The following is a 21,045-nucleotide window of genomic DNA, read 5'->3' on the forward strand; positions in this document are numbered from 1 at the left end:
CATGGCTTATCAGCCAAACAGACTATATAATTTTGTCACGACAAGCATCAATCTTTGATCTAAGCTACTATTCCATATATAGTACACTTCATTGCATGACATGTTCGTGAGTTAATACATAAGGCTTTGTTTAGTTTCGCCAAAAACTAAAAACCTTTTAAAATTATACATCACAACGAATGGTAAAAACAATAGCTAATTACACAGTTTATTTGTAATTTGCGAGACAAAACTTTTAAGCCTAATAAGTATATAATTGGATAATAATTATTAAATATAAACGAAAGTGCTGCAATGCTTAAAAATTTTTTACCCCAACAACTAAACAAGGCCTAAGTGTATGAGAGGTGTCATGTGCGTATGTGATTTTCTCATCAATATAATCGAAATCGAGGTGCAAGTTCATAGGTCAATTATATGAGTGAATGACCATTTTCAATTTTAACTTCCATGTGGGAGACTATGAGATATTTGATTCCTAGCCATACTTGTCGCACTTTGTATGTGGCTGCCACATGTAAATTGGTTGTTTTGTAGAATTAGTTTCAAATAAACTGAGACAGCCACACGAGCCTGTTCGCTTTTATTTTCAGCGGTACTTTTTCTGTCAGTCAGCAGTGTTTTTTTCTCACAATAAATCAGCCAACAGTATTTTCAGTCTTGACTTTTTTGAATGTTGGGTGACATTTTTCTTTGTCACACTTTTGTGACGATATCACATCCGCATGTTAAGTCATTTTTATAAAGTAGCTGGAACAAAAAAAACACTATATATCTCTTTCTATCCTTTAACATTTTTATATCTTATTATGTGCACTTTGAAGAATCAGTCGTCTCTCTATCTTTAGTTAATGATAAATCAGAAATAGAGAGCAACAATATTGAAAGATCTAGTTGAAAAAATTCTTAGATGATCACTAACAAAATCTCTATACTATCAATACGGAAGGAATACGTAGATTCTTGAACATGATTTTTCCATCAACTTTGTATTATCTGATATCGGGTCCGTTCCAGCCATGTTTGATGTTTGGGCACTAGACGGGCCCAACTGGCCCTGGGCCCCTGGCCTCCTGTGCGGGTGGCCGGGTGCGGCCGAGCCCGATCCGTTCCCTCCCCTCTCGGCCTCTCCTTCTCCATGGCAGTGAGCTCATCACCAGCACCAGCAGCGCCGCAAACCTCTCGCCGCCACCGCCGTCTCACAGCAGCACCGGCACGCGCGGCGGCGCGGGACGCCGCCGATGCCGTGGTAGAGCACAGACGCCGGCACAAGCCTCGCTTTTCCCGTTCAGGCGCGTGGTGAAAAAAAGCCTAGGCACGCCTTTGGTCTAAAAGTGCCCGCATGCGGCATCCCCTCCTCGACCCACCTCGCGGTGAAGCATCTCCTCCTAGCACGGCAGCACCCCTGGAGCCCTAGCGCAAGCCTCGGGCTCCAAATCCCCACCTAGGCCATGTCGGGCCAGAGACAGGCGTGGCAGTTTGCGGCCGCGCTGGTCTTCTTCCACGGCTCCGAGTCCGAGTACGTCCTCGCTGTCGCTTTCCACGCCCGCCAGAACCGTCACCGCTACTCCTGCAGAGTGCCCCATGGCTATGTCTCTTGTGATTGAGTCCGGCTAAATTCGGTGCATTACTGGATTTGAAACCGGTGTTGTGCAAATCCTAAATCTGAAGTAAATTCTAGCGGTCTACTGAGAAGTTGAAGCAAATCGCTGCGTGAGTTGAATTGTGCTCTTGAGGTTTGCTAGATTTGAAATTGGTATCGAGCTATTCCTAGATTCCACCTCAGTCTCGTTACTAGATTCTAGCAGTCTCACTGAGTAGTTGAAGCAAATTGCTCCTGAGTAAAGATGTAACTATGTCTTGACAATATCTTGCTTGGGTTTGAACTGCCATTTGACCTTGCCAGAGTGTTTGTAGTAGACTTTGTAGTCTATATTTTGTAAACTGCTTTTGTTGTCTGATCTATTTCAACTTTAACAGAAACACGCTGCCAAGTGTTGCTCCTAATGAATTTAGAAATTAAGGAACATACCGTAATGGGCCAGGATTTTTTTTAGTTAAAAGCTCCAAAATTGGAAAGTGTGATCAGACCAAAATTCATCAATTGGAGCAGGTGCGGACAAATGAAGCTTATAACTAATTAATTGCTTCATGAATCATTAGATTTATTTCCACAACGGACGAACCGAATTTCATTACGGATAGTAAAGAAATTACACAGGTTTCAAGTCATCTGCCCAGTTTATGAACTGAGAAGCAACCAAAAAAGCGACGGCAACTACGCCACAACCAGCAAACAACAGGTTTCAGAACGATATAAGAAGCTAACACTGAAAACTGACCCGACTTATTACAAGCCAGATGAGGCTGCCACAGCACGCAGGCCAGCGAAGACTGACTTCCAAGCACCAAAGAACTGAAGCCTTCAGGTCTTGATGATAGCCTGAGAGTCATTTCCTACGGTTCGGTTTAACGTTTGCTTATCTTATAAGCCGTATTTTTTTTGTCAGCTATATTTTTTTCTTATAATAAATTAGCAGACAGTACTTTCGATCGTACTTTTTCTGTCTGCACAAATTTGGGCAACTTTACATTGGCCATTACTCCTTTGATGTAAAGTTAAAGTTTTTTTTCACCCCCATAGTGATGTTCACCAATAGCGGAACTTGTGGCAGCACGCCATTCAGAGCCGAATGGTTTCAAGGCAATAAATATGTTTACTAGCCTGAGGTTCTTTGTGACGAAGCATTTCTTGACACATGTACTGATGTACACAGCTTTGTCTGGTTCAAGCATACATATACTTGGAATCAGCGTGCTTGTGTCTGGACGGGCATGTCGAAATTTTATTGTCTGGTCGGGAATGTGTTCAATCTGGAAGGCGCCCTATTATTCTGCTATATGAAGTGCTAATGGAAACGCGTCGGTCTCCAACCCTCCGGAAAGGATATCCTATTCTCTGAAGCGAGGCGATTGAATTGTGTTGGCCTCCGGAAGTTAACACCATGAGACTGGAGAGGCTTTGGTTTGGTCTGGTTTGGTCGAAAAGCACTCGTGCATCCAGCCTGTGAACACTTGGTTTGGATGTACTGATCAAGTTTGTGTCGAAATAACTAACATTCGAATGTGTTCTATTCTGATCTTGCATAGTTCCAAGTGAGCATCTCCAACAGTTATGCAATTGGAAATTGCCATTTGTTGGAGTTTGCCAAGTCCCTAAACATTTTGTCAAAGGAAAAATAAATTCATCTCCAAGTGTTTGGCATTTTTGACTTGACATTTTCCAAAATAGTAGACCCAACTATTTTTGTCTGGGAATCTTTCATCTTCGCGGGAAATTCTCTTGCGCGTCGCGCGGGCGCTTTCTTTTTCGCGCGCAATTCCTTCGCCCATCGCCGCCAATTCTCTCGCGCGGAGGAGTCGTCTCGCGGGAAACTACCGCGAAGTGGGGAGTACGGACACGACAAGGAGTCCAAGATTCTCGAGATATCAAAATTGCCAAGCCATTGTGCCTATGCAAAAATGCCAAGTTTGGTCTATCAAATGCCAAGTTTGCCAAAATGCATAAGTCAAATGCAAAACTGTTGGAGAGCAATTTTTAAGATTTTTGGCAAATTTCAAGAATGCAAAGTCCAATTGCATAACTGTTGGAGATTGAGAGAACATGATACTAATTCATAAACTTGTTCAGACCCCTTCCCTATAACATGCCCCCTAGAATCCCTCCTATCAACAAAAATCTACTTCTTCCATCCCTAAATAAATAATTTTGTTTCCTAATAAACAGTCAAATAACCTAAAATGCAATTAGATTTATAAAAAACAACATGAACTTTTATATTCTAAATATATTTATTATAAAAGTATATTTTATAATTAATATAGTGATATTTATTCATATACATATTTGATTAATTTATTTAAATTGTTTAGAGTTCCATTCTTTTAAGGCCTGTTTGGATCTATAGACCTAACAACTAGTTGACTAGTTTTTAGTTCCTAAGTATCTAAATAGATAGACTAATTCTTAGTTCACTTTATGGATTAACTGTTAGTTCGTTAGTTCACTCATACTGCTTCCATTCTAAATAATAAGATATTTTAAGAATCTTAGAGAGTCAAAGAATCTCAAGTTTGATCAAATTATAGAGAAAATTATGAAAACTTATGACATATAAAAAAGTATCCTATGAAAATATAATTAATAAGGAATTTAATGATACTTAGTTGACATCATAAATATTATTATTTTTATCATATAAATTTAGTCAAACTTGAAATATTTTGCCTCTCCAAAATTCTTGAAATGTTTTATAAATTGAGATAGAGGGAACAGGACTAGTTGTTCCTAGTTGCCTAAGATGGAGACTTTTCTTCACTCTCCTGAGCTCGCTTCTTCGCTTATAAATAGCTGCCCGCTCACCTCGCACACCTTTCATTCATCTCTTCACTCTACTCCACTAGTCCACTCTCGCAGTCACTTCGACGATCGCTTGAGTCCGTGGGAACATGGCCACCGTGTCGTCGTCCTCGACGCCGCCAACGCCGCACCGGCCATCCGTGGAGCGCACGAAGGGTCCCACCGGCCTCGAGAAGCTCGTCCTCCGCGAGTCGCGCGGCTGGTCCGCGGAGGTAACGAGCTCGATCGATTGCCTACCATCCAAAACTTTTCCGGGGACGATTTGGGGGCGCATTCCGTTCGGAGGAAGTCAGGATCGGAGGACGGGAAGGGTGCGATCTGCGTATAGCGTGTGGATTTTAATATGATGGGGTTGAGCCTTGAGCGTCCGGGGTTCGCCAACCAAATTCACGACTCGCGAGTCCGGTTAATTGGAGAATGGAGACGTACTTGCCGGCGATTGGCGTTTAACATTTTAACCGTGCGTGATGAAGAGCGACAGGTGCTGTGTTTTTCTGGTTGTTTTTTTTTTTTGGGGGGGGGGGGGAGGGGGGGTGATTTTGTCACTTTGTAATTCGATCATGAATTAGTGGTGCTGTCCATCTAGTTCAGGTTCGATCATTGCAGAATTAATTTCGTGATCTATTCCTCCACAGAGACCAAAAAGCTAGATTGTACAAGTATTACATTTACAACTCGATAAGTGGACTGTGAAAAGGTGATGTTGAAAGACTTCAAACATTATGCGGACAATGCCCTGCTTGTTGGGATCTAGTGGCAGAAGACGCACCGACTATGCCACTTGAAAGGGAAAGGGGCCTAGGTATATAGCCTTTCGTTGTCAAGATGGATGACCATCAGGTTGTTTTGGAATTTGGTCTGATACACATCTGATGACCTGTAGGATAGGATACGTTCCTTTTTTCTGATAAGATGGAGGAACCACAGTGAATCCGTGTTTTTAGTTCTAGCATGTTCGGCTGAGGAGGCCTCAGACCATAACTAAAACTATATGTCTAACTGATATGGATATGATTATGTGTTAAGTTTGTATTAACGAAGTTGCACAACTGCATACTCCTACATAACAAAAAGTCAAAGTTATTGTCGTTTGTGGTAGTTGTAGAGAAGCTAATGGTAGTACTTAGTTGTGGGTTGAGTTGTACCATACAAATGATAACTAGGTAAACTTTTAGTGTTATCCAGTTGTCTAGATCAATCCTTCTTGACTCTTGACACACTAGTTAGTTAACTCTTTAGTCTAACAGGCTCTAAAACTTCTGTCAATGGGTGTCAAATGTCATTCTTGCATTCAACTAGGACTATAAGATGTCCTATAAATTTGCTGCGTTGTTCCTTCTTTTTCTTCCCCATCTTTATTTTTCATCCAAGTTGGAAGCATACCAATTTGCCGAAAGGCAAATCTTTCACGCATGTAGGGCCTGGTACCTGCATGAAAATTATAATCATGTGTCTGTATTAGATCAGGTTTTAGCTCCTGTAGTTGATCAATTATATTGTCTTTTGCAAGGTCCATATTTATGGAGGTCAAGTAACCTCTTGGAAGAATGACCATGGAGATGAATTGCTTTTTATGAGCAGCAAGGTATATAGAAACATTCAAGATGTCATGGCTGACGTCATTGGTTAACTTCTTAATCCATTAGTGCATTAGAAGCATGGGCGATACATCTCTGTCATCCTTGTCCATGCCAAAACAAATTTATTCATTAACTAGATTCGATCTGAACATATCTAATATGCTTTGTCAATACTTCATATTCTTAGTTCCAGAGCCCTTTTGAAATATCACTAAAATACCGTTTCATTTTCTCAGGACCTTAGCCCTTTTTATTTTCATGTTTTTTTCCCTACAAATGCAAGTTTAACTACTCAATTAAGTATGCCACTCATGGCTCCTCATTTATTATATGCATGTTGCCTCTTAAACATGGCACCTCTTAAACATGGTTTTGACTTGAAGTCCTTTTTCAGGCCATTTTCAAGCCTCCAAAAGCAATCCATGGTGGAATACCCATTTGTTTTCCCCAAGTATGGCAATTTCATTTTTATTTCATAATTTATAAGCTCAAAAAATGCCTGGTCCAATCATCCGAAAGAACCATATATATGCAGTTTGGAACACATGGAAATCTTGAGAAACATGGATTTGCAAGGAACCGTTTCTGGGCTATTGATGATAATCCTCCACCTTTCCCAGTAAACACTGCTATAAAAACTTTTGCTGATCTCATTCTGAAGCCTTCTGAAGAAGATCTCAAGATTTGGCCTCATAGGTTCGTGTTAGAGACCATGAGTCCATGATGTTATCATGTCGATGCTTGACTCTGCTCCTCATCTATCTTTAAATAAAATTACTACTTGCAGCTTTGAATTTCGATTAAGAGTTGCTCTTGCGCCTGGAGGAGATTTGATTCTCACTTCTCGAATCAGAAATACAAATATTGATGGAAGACCTTTCTCATTTACTTTTGCATACCATACGTACTTCTCGGTATCTGACATAAGGTATGCATAATTTTTTAATCAGTTCATTCCCCCTCTATTCTCAGATTTTGGTTCAGATGTCGTAACCAGAAACTTATCCAATAGTCTGGAATTGGAATTGTGGACCTATCTTGCATATGGCTTTCCAGTTATATGTGTTCAGTTTACTTGTTGATGCCTAGGCCGATACTACCTCCATAATCTTTTACAGTCCCCCAAATTATATTTTGACAATTTCTTTATTTTACATTTATATTATTTAGGGTTATAAAATTATGATAATTAGGTAGTATATTTGATTGCAAATCTAATCATATCAAGTTTGTATTATAAAAGTTAAAAATTGTTAGCTAAATTTTTGGTCAAAGTTTTAAAATTTTTAATCTTAGTATGCGTGTGCGCCTTATAAAAGAACATGGAGGAAGGATGTATTATGCATTTATGATTATGTCATTGGTATTAAACTAAGCTCGGCTAATGAAACACCATTTAGAAGCTGTTGGCAAGCATGATGGTTTCATACTGCAGTTTTAATGCAGGTACATGACAAACTTTTAGACCGCAGGAAATGAGTGAGGCACTTTAGTTTTATGGGTATTGAAGGAGCTGAAAGTTGGAGAGAATAGGCATTAGAAGATGTTTACATGTACTTTATCTCAATTCAAGCATATACCTGTTCAAACAATCAGGAATTGAAAGTTGTTTTTTCCTTACTTACTCAAGACACAAATGTCCCCAGTGAAGTACGTGTTGAAGGGCTGGAGACCTTGGACTACCTTGACAACCTTACAAAAGAGCGATTCACAGAGCAAGGAGATGCAATCGTGTTTGAAACAGAGGTAACTAAACCAACTCAATATCACAATGAAACTATGAATTTTGCTGATTTAACAACCTTTTCTTGTGGTGAAGATTGACAAAATTTATTTAGACGTGCCATCAAAAGTTGCGATAATTGATCATGAGAAGAAAAGAACATATGTCTTAAGAAAAGATGGGCTTCCGGATACTGGTAAATTTACTCGATCATTGATTTTGTTCTCATCAGCATTCGTTTAGCTTTGTTATAACATGCTTATTTCCATTACCCTTTTTCCTCTTGTAGTTTTATGGAACCCATGGGATAAGAGGTCAAAAATCATGCAAGATTTCGGAGATGAAGAATACAAACACATGCTGTGCGTTGGACCTGCAAATGTTGAGAAACACATTACCTTGAAACCTGGTGAAGAGTGGAAAGGAAAGATGGAGCTCACAGCTGTTCCTTCCAGTTACTATAGTGGACAGTTAGATCCAGAGAAGGTTCTTCAGGGATGAGAATTCTAACCTGCAAAGATCTTGTGTAGGTAATGCTCATCTCGCTTCGAAGCTTTTTGACTTTTCGCAATTTGAGAGCTCATAGTGATAGAGACAAGTCCAATGCAGTTAAAACTCAAGCTTCAGCAATTCTCAATTTGTTTTGTCAAGATGCTTGAAAATGTGGATTTAGAAATGGGCTTTGCTATGGTACACCCAAGTAACTGTGAGCCCTTTATTTAATTAGATCGAATGGTTAGAATCATCTATTACTTTCCAGGAGGTAATATGTGAAATTATATTTATTTAATTTTTAATTTTGGGAAAAATACAATAAATGAGGAAAGTTTAGATATAAATATCTTTTTATTTTTGCAACTTTAGATATGATATAATTTAATTAGCATACACTATATAATAGTTTTGTACAAGTAACATAATGTTGTATGTAGGTTCTAAATATACTGGAAACACATATGTGTCCAAACATATATAAAATTCTATGTTCGTACAAAAAAAATTTATGTAGCAACTTTACATGCTCAATAATATACGTGATAACTTTTTATTACAAAGGCCTCTAAATTATGTAACACAATTTTAATCAAGTTAGCATAATATACACTAGATTATGTAGCGTGTGTAGCGTGCAACGTATTTTAACATGATGATTTAGAATCATAAAACAATTAGTCATGTTTTAGGTAAAAATATCAAAACTTAAAGTATATAAAAATAATCTCATTCAAATATGGATACATTAAAATATTTATTCAGGGTATTTAGTTGAATACTCATTGCTTTTGCTAAAAACTTTTGTACATAGGACATATATGTACATGTATACGTTAGCAAAAAAATGAAACAAAAAAAATAGGTATTCACGTTAAGCCCCAAAGGAAGAGGCCATGCGGAAGGAAAGGAAAGGCCATGCTCCAGATTCTCTCCCTGATTTGAGGATTTGACAACATATCTTCTTTCTTTTTTAGATTGATTAATTCATTAACTAACTAAAAAAGAAATAAAAGAATCAATGACTCAGATTTATTTGAAACCGTAGCATTGCCCTTTAGAAATAATATGTTTGCTCCAGTTGCAGACTGAATTCTGTTTGTATTTATAATTTGATTTCAGCACAATGGGCATATGTCTTTGAGCTCTATTCATGTGATTGATAGCACAGTGACTGAAGATAGTCCTCAAGCCTGTTTAATTTCATAGTTATGTCAACAAGTACCTCTTCCAGTTATTTCAATTTGCAATGTCATCCATAGTTCCTATTCCTAATTCATGAATTCTCCATTTCTGTAGGAATGGCTGGCGTCGCTTACATTACTTGGTGGCTGCCCTGGTGTTGAAGCTGTTTCAACTTACGAGCCTTTGTTCGTCGCCATTTTCATCCACTTATGTGTCTTTATTGTTAGTATATAGAAGCAGGTGATCACTGCAATAATAAGCCGCGCTAGTAGCTTTGGAATATCTGATTGTGCCCTCAGACCTCAGTGGACTCAAATTAGTGAATAATAGCATCCATTGTTCAGAATTGTTCGCCGGACATATGGATGGTGCCTTACTTTACATTAGGGCTAGGAGATGTCTTTCCTTTTCTATTAGTGTGTAGAGACGTTATCTTGGATACATGAGTTCACCTGCTCCTGGATGGGGATATGTTTTTTTGAAAGAAATGGCAGGAGCTTTGCCTCTCAATTAAGAAAGAAGTAAAAGAGTTTTCTATGTACAATTTATAGAAACAGCAGCAACAGGAAAGCCAAACACAAAGCAGCTGAACACTGGCAGAAAAACAAATTGCAACTTGCTAGCCAGCTCTCTCAATAGCCCTTTTTCTTTGTGCAATGTCTTCTTTGATTCTTGAAGCAACCTGCAAGGCCGGTTCATATACATTGCTCAAAATTCTACGATTTCTCTCCTTCCAAAGATTCCAGCATGTGTAAATGACCAAGCCGTTGAAGCGCCTTCTTTCTTCTTTTGTGACCATGAGTACGGTGTCCTCCCACCATGAACTCAAGCGTTCATGTAAATCAACGATAATGGCACTTTTTTTTCTATTTATGTTTCCTTCTGGGCCATCGTCTGTAGCCCCGTTATCATTCAAAACAATACTATTTGTCACGATCTAAATGTAATTAGCATGCCAATCATCGTATCATGAGAGCATGATTATAATATAATTAAATTAATAAATGTAGGGCTAAGCCTTATTCTCTGCCTTGGTCTAACTAGGCTCCGTCGCCAGTTAAACCTTGTTTTTAGCATTAAAATAGAAGGTTTGAGATGACATGATAGACCCATGTCATGAATTATGAGTGATTGTAAAGATGAGATGATTGAGTTTTGGTTAAGTTAAACTAATATGATTTTATGTTTCTTAGCTTGTGAATGTGCAGATGTTGAGTGCATCAAGATGGTCGATGGCAGTGAAGAAGGTTAAGTGCGGAGTTCAAATCAATGGACCATGGACGGTGAAAACATAATAGTTTGAACTGATCGACCATGGACGGTGAAAACAGAACACAGTCAAGGCGAGGCGTCTAAGGACATGGAGCACACATATTGATATCGAAGGGGTTGTGTACTGGCTATATCTATAAGGCCTTGTTTAGATGTAGTCAGATTCACCTCAATCCACATGTGTTAGAGTGGATTGAGGTGGAATTTAGTTCAAGTTTCACTCTAATCCACCTCAACACATGTGGATTGATGCGAATCTGGACGGATCCAAACAAGGCCTAAGGGTTTGATGGTTTAGCCTAAAAAAAACACGACAGAGTGATTTTCATGTAATACTTGGCTCAACAGATTTTACTATATTTTTATGAGAATTGAACTTATGCTAACTATGTGTGCTCTCATATGAGATGATGGTAGATGGAGTCCGCGTAGTTGGTTAGCACGGATGGTGCTGCCAGGGACAACCGAATTAACTAGATTAAGTTGAGTGCAGACCATAGAAGATTTAAATAAATCCAAGAGAAACGTTAAAAGTTTCATTTTTTTCGACCTTAAACAAATGATTCAAACCATATTTTAGGAATTTTAATCGCATGACTTTTTCAAGAAAATGGATAATATTTTGAAAAAAAATGTTTGCCCCTTTGAACTATCAATGCCCCGCGTAGCTAAACTGTCTTCAAAACCAGTCGGTATACATAGTTTGGAGCATATGATATTCGATTTTGTATTTTGTTGTAAATCAGACGACATCACGACGTTGATAGTTGAGAGAATTCAAATGGACGTTTCCCGTCCTAAATTGGGGCTCTTCTTACTGGGCCTTGGGCCAACATGATTTCAGACTCGCAGCAAGCCCACACAACACAATTTTTCCTTTTCCGATTTAAATTGATAATAAAAATGAGTGTTTTGAGTAAAAAAAAGAAGGGAAAAGAATTTCAAAAGGAAAATGGAGAGGGGTGGGGAGGGAATACAGGACATGAAGAATCTATACACTTCATTTCAAACATGAAATGAGTTGCTAGTTGATTTTCAGGGCAACAGATTTGCAGATAGGACACCAGTTCTTCTGCCGAAGCCAATGCTGTATGCAGGAAAGGTGGTAGTAGTGCTTACATGCCATCTTTCCCACCTCCTCGCCGGCTAAATACTCCTCCTGAGAAATATTTCAGTGAAAGAAAATATTTAGAGGTTGCAACTAATATCCTGCTACAGAACAATCTGATACAAATGAACTTGCCTGGCATATGCTGCATTTTCTTTCACAATCTTCATGAGAACCTGAAGCTGTGGGCATGTAGAGGCTCCTGTTCAGGCACGTGGACAATGCATTGTCTGAAAGACCAGTGTTTACAGTACCAATTCGCTCTCCCAAAGCAAGCAGCTCCTTCAAAGCAGAGTGTCACAAATTAGATAAGTACACTGGAGATACAAAGCATGACAAACAAAAAATGTTTGCTAACTGAAGAGAGACAAGAGGATGAAGCAACGAAGGAAATCAGAAAATGGCGTCGTCAGAGTAAGGGGTCAGGCATCCAGACATACTTCGTAGGACATGCCGTCGATATCCATCCTCATTCCTCTATGCCGATCATTGAATATGAAGTAGTTCTCAAGCTGCAATGCACAATGTAATTATATGATTTGCATTCTCTATATAATTTGGACGTTTAGCATGACAATTGTGCAGTGATAGAATGCCTTACCTCTTCTATTCCACCCACATCAAAGCGCAAGTATCCATTTGAGTCCTCCATGCTGTCGTCCAGAGATGAAAGGTCTCCCTGAAGGCCGCTTCTGTATCTCGCCATGAATCCAGAAAGAAACCCTTCAGAAGGCACATGGTTTCTTGTTACCTGCTCAACTAGCAGCAAGTCGTCGTCACTCCTCTCTGAACTCCTCCTAGCATCTCCAGCACCATTTCTGCGCACACCGTCAGCTCCTGCATTTGCTGCACCTTCATCAGCTTTTCTTATCCTCGAAGCTGCCCGATGCGACGGCCTTGAGACCGATCGACTATTGCTCGGGGAACCAGCACTGAATCCACTCGGTGACTGTGGGCTGTTCTCCCTGTTCAACGATCGTTTCCTTGATGTGTTGACCCTCTCCTTAAGCCTAGCCAGTAGATCACGCCCGGGCCCAGGAGTGTCTCTTGACCTGTTGCCGGTTTCGCTACAAGAGCCTCCTGCATCCCTGCTGATGCTGCCTGAAGCACTGCTTTCATGTGGAGGCTTTCTGTTGGGCTTCCGAAAAATCTGTGATCTCCCAGGGGTGGCTGGCGTTGATTCATTGGGCGCCGCCGCCCTGTGCACCTCCTTGCCTTTGGCTTTGTCAGCAGAATGCTGACCACTACAGCCATGGCGCGAGCAGCAGTTCTTGGACTTGGGGCGCGAACCGTCTTCTCTGAAGAGAAGAATTGAGCCTCCCTTGGTGAAGAGGAGGCCGCCAACTGTTCGTCTTCCCATGTGCTCATCCATGTCAGATAATTACCTGAAATTACAAATGTTTGGAAGAAGTCAGACATTTCCCAAACAGGTTAAATCATTCAGACCTGGTAAACAGGTAATGTGCTGGATTCATGGCAGGTCTAACATGCCTGATATCAATTGTTAATTAATAGGGAGCCCTAATTAATACGCAATATCAAACTGAAGTCTACAGGCATGCATAAGTAATCACCATTCACCACGGGCCATGTGGTCGCAGTATGACTAAAATGGATTCAGCAGACCCAAAGAACATAATCTTAATCATTAATTTTAGCAAAACGAAATTAGGCAGGTGATCCATCTGTATAACTTTAACTATTATAGTTCTAGTTATTAGATATGTGTCTGCTCATATATACAACCAAAGCATCTTTCTCTGTGGACCAAACGAAGTTGCTGTACTAGAGACCTTTTCCCTTCCTGTCTGGAATTATTTCCTATCCTGAAAGGCCAGTTCGGCCACGCCTGCAGTACCACGGCACAGCACAGTACTGTATCAAAAACCGAAAGGTGTACTGATTTTGCTTTACGGGAATCGGAATCAGATAGACTTGGAGAGGCACCCTGACGGTTGACGCATACGGATTCCATGGGATAGTAGTACCTATCTATCGCATAAGAAAAATATTATCTATGTCTTGTAACTGAATAAAAAAGGATGGGAAAGAAAGTTGCTGGTTTCAGACAGCCGAAGCAACCGGAACATGCAGCGGAAAACGATTCCGTCTTTCAGAGGAAAACATTGACCTGTATTTGTTGAAGAAAACAGAGGAAGTTTTTCCTTCTTTCTTTCTTTTGTGAAACAAAAAAAAAAGCAGATGAAGATTGATACGGAGTATAGTACTTGAATACTAAATACTAAATACTAAATAAAATAAAAGGGAATTGGATTGCAGAGACCAAAAATTCAGAACTTTCGTGGATCATCAAACCTTCAAAGTCCCAACAAAAATCAATCCAGCCATCGATCACGAAGTAACAGGTTTGTGTTCCTAAACTTGCAGCGCCTACATAACTTTCACAAGCAGTCGCTACAGAAGAAGTGAAGAACCCAACGAGAAAGGGCGAAAGAACCATGCAAACCACCTTTCTCTGCCACCCTGAATTCCTTCTACGAGAATACAACAAACCTCTGCCACCCCTGAATTTCATATGGTGATCTACAAACTCGCCAACCAGTTGACACGAACAACCAAACAACACCAGGCCGAACACCAAACACAGCATGCCAACATCTGAACATAACACGAGGAAGAAGAGGAGGAGGAGGAGGAGGAGGAGGAGGAGGAGGAGCGGCCATGACCAACCTTCCTTTCCAAGCCTTTTCTTCTAGCCGGGCGATTCTCCTCCAATGGAACAGGCCCAGACAGCGACGGGATCAACCCGGAGAATCGAGGGGAGGAATAGGGAGGGGGAGGGGGCGATAAGAAGAGATCGGAAGTGCTGGGAGTTGTTATATACGCATGGCCAAGAAACCAAACCACAGAGACACAGCGACGGGGGGTGCGGAGGCGGCCTGAGGCTTCAACAGGAAAGGAGCGGCGAGGGAGACGAGGCCGGCGTGGCGGGCAGGAAGGGACGGCGGCAGGGCCCGCGGGGCAGGTGGTGTGGGAGCCGTCGGATGAGGCGCCAAGCGTAGGATCCGACGGGCGCGAGGGAGATGGGGCAGGCGTGGGTCTCGTTCAAACGGAGGCCCAGAACCGCCCCCACCACCGAATTTCCTGCCCGATAATGTGCCGGCCCGTACATGCGTGTAGTCGAGTGAAGTGGACCCACGGAGGGGCTGACAGGTGGGGCGTTGGGCCATCCTGTTGCCTGCGCATTTTTTGGGGGACATTTTTTTTTTGTCCGCTTTTCGTGAAGCAGTGTCAGTGTTTTCTGGTCTTTTTGGTGCACAAATAAACGCTATGTCTTTTTCAGTATTTATTTAATCAACTCTCCGGCTCAATTATATTAGATAACGGAAGTTGAATGCATAGCAGCAGTATATAGCACATCAAAATCATCATGTTATGAGAGTTTTTGTAGGAGGGAGGATAGCACATAGCAGTCTACAGCTATTGTGAAATAAAAAAAAAGTAGCAGTAATAATTAGTACAGGAAAAAAGTGTTTTTTGGGTGCACTTTTTGGGGGAAAAAAAGTCTAAGATAAAATATGTTGTACCAAGTAATAACATAAAAACGTGCAAAACATAATAGATGTGTCTACAGATGTTCAAGTTTTGTTGGCGTGCCGTGGTGTAAAGTGAAAAATCTTTGAGTTAGTACAAAGCCCCTTTTTCTTAGTGTGACCAGGGTGATTGGTTATTTTTAGGACGACCCTGTCTAGCTGTTGGAGTACCACCAACTTGGATGCGGCTGTAAAGTGTATGATGCATAAAAATCAGTACTTTAGATTGCTAAAATTGTACACCGGTACTTTGCTTTTTCACTCATTTTTCTCTCGTGTGTCTCCCTAGCTTGTGCTCCTGCTAAAACCTTGTGATTTGCGTTAAAATAAGAGAGCTATTATACTGGGTCCAGACAATAGCTCATACTTTAGCATTTGCACAAAGGAATTCCTATCATTGTAGCCGTGCTTAGTAGTTTATATTATATAAGTAAACACGATAATAACGGAGCTCTCTTTGGGTTGCACGTACAGCGTTAATTAGGGATTGACTCCATGCTCGCGAGGATTTACGTATCTGCTAAATAGATTCTAGGCACATAAGAGATAGGGGTAGAATCTTCATAGAAAATGGCGGATAATATTCTTTTTTCGCAGGAATTGCTCAGAAAATTAGAAAGAGGACGGGAAAAGTAGGCTTCTTTTTATATCCTGTATGACTTGCTCTGACTTAGACGGCACATATTCTCCTAGAAATCATTTTCATAGCGTTACAAGAGGGGGCTTGTGTAGATGATTCCATCAGTCATTACACACACACAAAAAAAAAAAAAAAACATTACCAACTTCCATCTCATACAGCGTCACGAATTCTTTTCATTTATATAAGGAGAAAAACATACTTTAGTAAAAGTCTGTATATAGTGACAAAAATTATCTCATCATGTCACACATTACACAAGAGTCAAACAAACATGATAAAAAAAAATGTCTTTGTCAGAGACGTCGCTAGACGTTCCTACACCACAACGGTGGGCACGTTTAGATTAGATGGATGGCTGTACACCGTAGCAGCCCGGCCAAATTTTGGCCATTGACCACTAGCTGCGTTTGGATCAAAGGAAGAATTTGGCTCAGCAATGCGCTTTCCATACCCATGCACCGTTCACTTTTGTGCCATATGGCCAAATATTATTATAGGCGGCTAACCCGTCAACCAAAATTTGGACCAACGATAATTTTATCAAGACACACCAGTATAATTTAAACGTGTTTTTTGTGTTGTACCTAGTTGTTTTTTCTCTCTAGTAAACCGGGTTAGTTATGTTCTTCTACAGTGAATTGCAAGAACATGACTTTTTTTTTAAAAAAAAAAGGATTCTTTGGGACAAACAAATGGTAGTAGTACACAGGAACTGGTCAACACATAAACATACGTGAGCCGATTCAGCGCGCGAGTACACGTCACGACGGCATAAAACCGATCCTCCACTTTTTTTTTTTGAAAGATCCGGAAAAACCCGGCTTTGATTTATCATAAGAAGAGAACTGCAGCAACGTTTACATGCGCGAGAAGCGCGACCACCTACAGCCTAGGCTGTGGGGGAAACAAAAAGGAGAAAAAGAAATACACAAAAAATAAGACAAGAGTTTATTACATAAAAGTGTTATTAGCAACAAACAGAGGCTTTAAAATATGACCGCCGGAGATGGACCAGAGGTAGCATTCGTCCTTGATTTCAAAAAAGGTCTGTCGCTCATCCTTCCTGGGACGAAGTCATTCCTTTGTTTCCATAACATCCAGAGTGTAAGAACAGCTCCTGCATCCACTATTTCCAGGAAGCAAAGCTCCAGATCACACACATTATACCAAGACTGCGGATTTAGGTTGTGACATCCACTCCAATTGGCAATCAAGGCCCAAACACTACGTGCAAAAGGGCATTCGAAGAAGAGATGGTGTGCTGTCTCTAAATTCCGCTCACATAGGGCACAAAAGTAATTATTTGGCCAGGCTCTTAACTGGAGGCGTTGCGAAGTCCAGAGCCTGTCTTGTAGTAGAAGCCAGACGAAAAATTTGCATTTAGGGGGTGCCCACGCCTTCCAGATTAGATTGGGAAAGTTTGAAAGGATTTGACCTTCGAATTGAATCATGTATGCAGACCGCGCTGTATATACACCTGAGCTTTCCAGAGCCCAAACTATCTGATCCTCTCTTGCTTCGTCGAGGGTAATCGCCTCCGCTTCTATTGCTCGCCAGAGTTTGAAGAAGTCATCTAGGAGTTCATGATTCAGGTTGTAGGCAATATCCCTAATCCAAGCTCCTCCATTTAAGGCTTCTCTAACTGATCTGTTTTTCCTCTTGCTGTGGTTGAACAGAAGGGGGTAAGTGGCTGCAGGCGCCTGACCATTTAACCAGCTTGAGTTCCAGAATGAATCTAGTCTCCCATTTCCTATTGTCACTTTCGTAGCAGCTGCAAACAGAGCAATGTCTCCATTGTCAACAGGAAGCTTGGTTCCTCTCCAAGGCCGATCTGGCGCTGTCCAAGAGAACCAAAGCCACCTCAGCCTGAGTGCCCTGCTGAACTTCCCCAAATCCAGAATGCCCAGTCCGCCAAAAACAGTTGGTCTTGCCACTAGTGCCCAGGCTACTTTGCATTTCCCTCCTGTAAGTTCTTCGTCCCCTGCCCAAAGGAAGCGTCGCCTCATTTTGTCCAGGTCTTTTAGCAGCTGTTTTGGTGGCTTCATAGCTGTTAGTAAGTATATTGGTATAGAGCTCAATACCGATCTAACTAGTTCCCTCCGGCCAGCCGGGTTTAGGAGCTTGCCCTGCCACCCCAACAGTTTGGATCTTGATTTGTCAACAATTCCTTGCAAGTGCACCATCTTTAGTCTTCCCAAGGTCAGAGGCAGGCCCAAGTAGGTCATAGGAAAATCAACTTTCTTCCCAGCAAAAGAGCTCAACACTTGTTCCAGATTTATGTTCGAACATCGAATTGGCGCTACTGTGCATTTTTCCAGATTTAGTTTTAGGCCCGTTGCCTCCCCAAAATTACCCAAAATTGTAAAAAGCGCCTGGACCTCCGATTGTTTGGGGTTAGTGAAGATCACAGCATCATCGGCATAGAGGGAGAGGCGAAGTCTTGCATTCCTGCCCCTTAATGGGGATAAGGTGCCATTGGAGGTAGCCAAGTCCAGTATCCTTTGCAAGGCATCGATCGCTAAAATGAAGAGGTATGGAGATAGGGGGTCACCTTGTCGAAGTCCTCTAGCGTGCACAATCTTTGCCCCCACTGTTCCATTTAAAAGGATAGATGAGCTTGAGGTTTTGAACAGGAGAGCCAGCCAGTCCCGCCATCTAGCACTGAAACCTCGTTGGCTCAAAAGCTCTAGCATGTAATCCCAGGAAACTGTGTCAAAAGCCTTTGAAATATCTAGCTTAAACAGGAGGGCAGGAGTCATTTTTCGGTGGTATGCTCTTGCCAGATTCCTGACAAACAGGAAGTTGTCATGTATGCATCTATGTTTTATAAAGGCACTCTGCGAGTTTGAGATCAGACTGCTTATATGAGGTGAAAGCCTGATAGCAAGTGTTTTTGTTATAAGCTTCCCGAAGGAGTTTATCAGACTTATTGGTCTAAAGTCCTTTGGATCTTGTGCCAAGTCATTCTTTGGGATGAGTACAATGTTAGCCCCATTTAGCTTTTCTAATGGTCCAGCTCTCAGACTGTAGAAGCTCTGCATTGCAGCCAGTAGATCATGCTTAATAATGTTCCAGCAGGATTTGTAAAAAATTCCGGTGAAGCCATCCGGTCCCGGCGCTTTCTCAGCCGGTAGGTTGTCAATGGTGCACTTTATTTCTTCTAGTGTGAAAGGCTGATCCAGCACTGAACCATCGATGGCACTTAGGTTGAGGCTTTCCCAGTCCAGCGTGCAGCGCCTGCCTAGTCTGGTGCCAATAATCCCTTTGAAGTGGGCGTGGATGATGTTTTCTTTATCTTTGTGCTCCCACACCAGCTCACCACTGTCATTTTTAAGGAAAGATATCAGGTTCCTCTTTCGGCGACCCTTTGCTTTTTGATGGAAAAATTTTGTACAAGCATCCCCTTCCTTCAAGTTTAGAAGGCGGGAGCATTGTCGTCGCCTTGATCTTTCTATGGCTGCCCATCCTAAAACATGTTGCTTGAGGTCCTTGTGCAGTTTGAACTCTGCATGTGACAATGTTCTTGACTCTTGGGCTTTGTCTAGTCTTTTGATCACCTCATTTGCCATGTGTAATTGTAGGCGAGCCTCACTGAATAAGTCTTTCCTCCAAGTCCTTAAGGCATTGCGAGTGTTTTCCAGTTTGTTGTGGAGAATCATAATCGGGGAGGAGCCTCTAGTTGGTCTTGACCAGGCTTCCTGTACCACTTCAGTGAACCCTGGCACTCGTGTCCAAAAGGATTCAAATTTGAAAGTTGCCATTTGGTGTGGCTGTACTTGCTTGCAGAGGAAAATGGGGGAGTGATCTGAGAGTGAACTGGACAGGGCATGCAAACAGTATCCTGAGAAGATGTCATCCCATTCCTTATTGCAGAAAACTCTATCAAGGTGTACTAGGGTTGGGTCGCGCTGTCCGTTACTCCAGGTGTATCGTCTATTTTGCAAGTTTATTTCCATCAGTTCACTGGCATCAAGGGCTTGCCTAAATTTCCTCATCTGAGATCGGTTCAAGTTATTGTTGTTTTTATCACGTGCTTCCAGGATCAGGTTGAAATCCCCTAGGCACAGCCAAGGGGCGTTAGAAGCCGGTTGGGAGAAGCCGGTTGGGAGTCAATCAGTTCAGCCAGGAAAACATCTTTGTCAGCACTGTTGTTGGAGGCTGGTCCATACACCGAGGTAATTATGAAGGAATTGTTTTGCAACTTAAGAGTCATCATCACTGATAAACAGTAAAGTTTTGTGTCCACGGGTTGTCCAACAATAAAACCTTGATCCCAGGCTATCAGCACACCACCTCTTGTTTCATCCGCAGGGATGAAAGCCAAATGATTATTGAATCTAGGCCCCAAGAATTCCATTGCAAGGCGGCAATCAACACTGCTGATCCTCCACTTTTATCTTTTGTTTGGTGCAAGTTTTACTTAAAGGCTAGATGGTGTACATGTATGTGCGTGTCTGGTCGGCTCGGAGTCGGAATTTGAGTTGGACGGACTGAACCGTGCCACTAGCACTACTAGTAAGCAGTAGCAGCGCGATATGATGACGGAGGCGGCCGGCACGAAAGGCAGGCCAAAAGCAACCGGCAGTTGACGTATGGTACGGGGGGTCGCTGGCCGCTACTCTAATTTAACGCACGGCCGGGCCGCTTGCCTTTTGGGCATCCGGTTGACATGCCATAAGCACACAAATGGCACACACGAATCCGGGCAACGATATACGCATGCATACGACGAATAACCAAGGTGGTTAAAAAAAACAAAACCGAATAACCAAGGTGCTTGTGGACATGCGTGACACACAGAGGCCGTTGGGTTGGGGGTATGGTTAATGGCCTGACGGCCACTGGCAGTTTTGTTTGGTATCCACCGTTGGCTCTCAACAGTCCCAAGAGCGAGCAGTTTGCTCCGTCAAAACGACCTCTTGTCGTCTCCACTTGTTGAGTTCGGCAACGGATGCTGATTGATATGCACAACACGCGCATGATCCAAAGCCGCAACGGAGAACTGCCCGTCCTCTTCTTTTCTGCAACCGCGACGACGACACAGGTGGACAAGTTTCACTTGGCCTTG

General features: G+C 41.7%; 2 protein-coding genes across 4 annotated transcripts; one reads left to right on the forward strand and one right to left on the reverse strand.

The window, feature by feature from the left end:
* LOC8072286 (putative glucose-6-phosphate 1-epimerase) lies at positions 4,439 to 10,864 on the forward strand. 2 transcript variants are annotated; one of them, XM_021463303.1, is made up of 9 exons: positions 4,439 to 4,632; positions 5,931 to 6,005; positions 6,395 to 6,451; positions 6,536 to 6,696; positions 6,788 to 6,928; positions 7,647 to 7,746; positions 7,820 to 7,919; positions 8,013 to 8,249; positions 9,515 to 10,864. In XM_021463303.1, the coding sequence occupies exons 1-8, from the start codon at positions 4,510 to 4,512 to the stop codon at positions 8,222 to 8,224; spliced, it is 969 nt and encodes a 322-aa protein (XP_021318978.1). In that variant the 5' UTR covers positions 4,439 to 4,509; the 3' UTR covers positions 8,225 to 8,249; positions 9,515 to 10,864. The 2 variants fall into 2 exon arrangements, with proteins under 2 accessions (XP_021318978.1, XP_021318977.1); XM_021463302.1 differs by having other exon boundaries at positions 8,013 to 8,253; positions 9,515 to 10,861.
* On the reverse strand, positions 11,484 to 14,653 carry LOC8063929 (probable E3 ubiquitin-protein ligase RHG1A). 2 transcript variants are annotated; one of them, XM_002448424.2, is made up of 5 exons: positions 14,472 to 14,653; positions 12,382 to 13,165; positions 12,221 to 12,292; positions 11,916 to 12,062; positions 11,527 to 11,831 (listed from the first exon to the last, which is right to left on the reverse strand). In XM_002448424.2, exons 2-5 carry the CDS (start codon positions 13,150 to 13,152, stop codon positions 11,697 to 11,699), a joined length of 1,125 nt encoding a protein of 374 aa, XP_002448469.1. In that variant the 5' UTR covers positions 13,153 to 13,165; positions 14,472 to 14,653; the 3' UTR covers positions 11,527 to 11,696. The 2 variants fall into 2 exon arrangements, with proteins under 2 accessions (XP_021318976.1, XP_002448469.1); XM_021463301.1 differs by lacking the exon at positions 14,472 to 14,653 and having other exon boundaries at positions 11,484 to 11,831.

This window comes from Sorghum bicolor, chromosome 6 (assembly GCF_000003195.3).
Source record: "Sorghum bicolor cultivar BTx623 chromosome 6, Sorghum_bicolor_NCBIv3, whole genome shotgun sequence".
In the NCBI taxonomy this organism is placed as follows: domain Eukaryota; kingdom Viridiplantae; phylum Streptophyta; class Magnoliopsida; order Poales; family Poaceae; genus Sorghum; species Sorghum bicolor.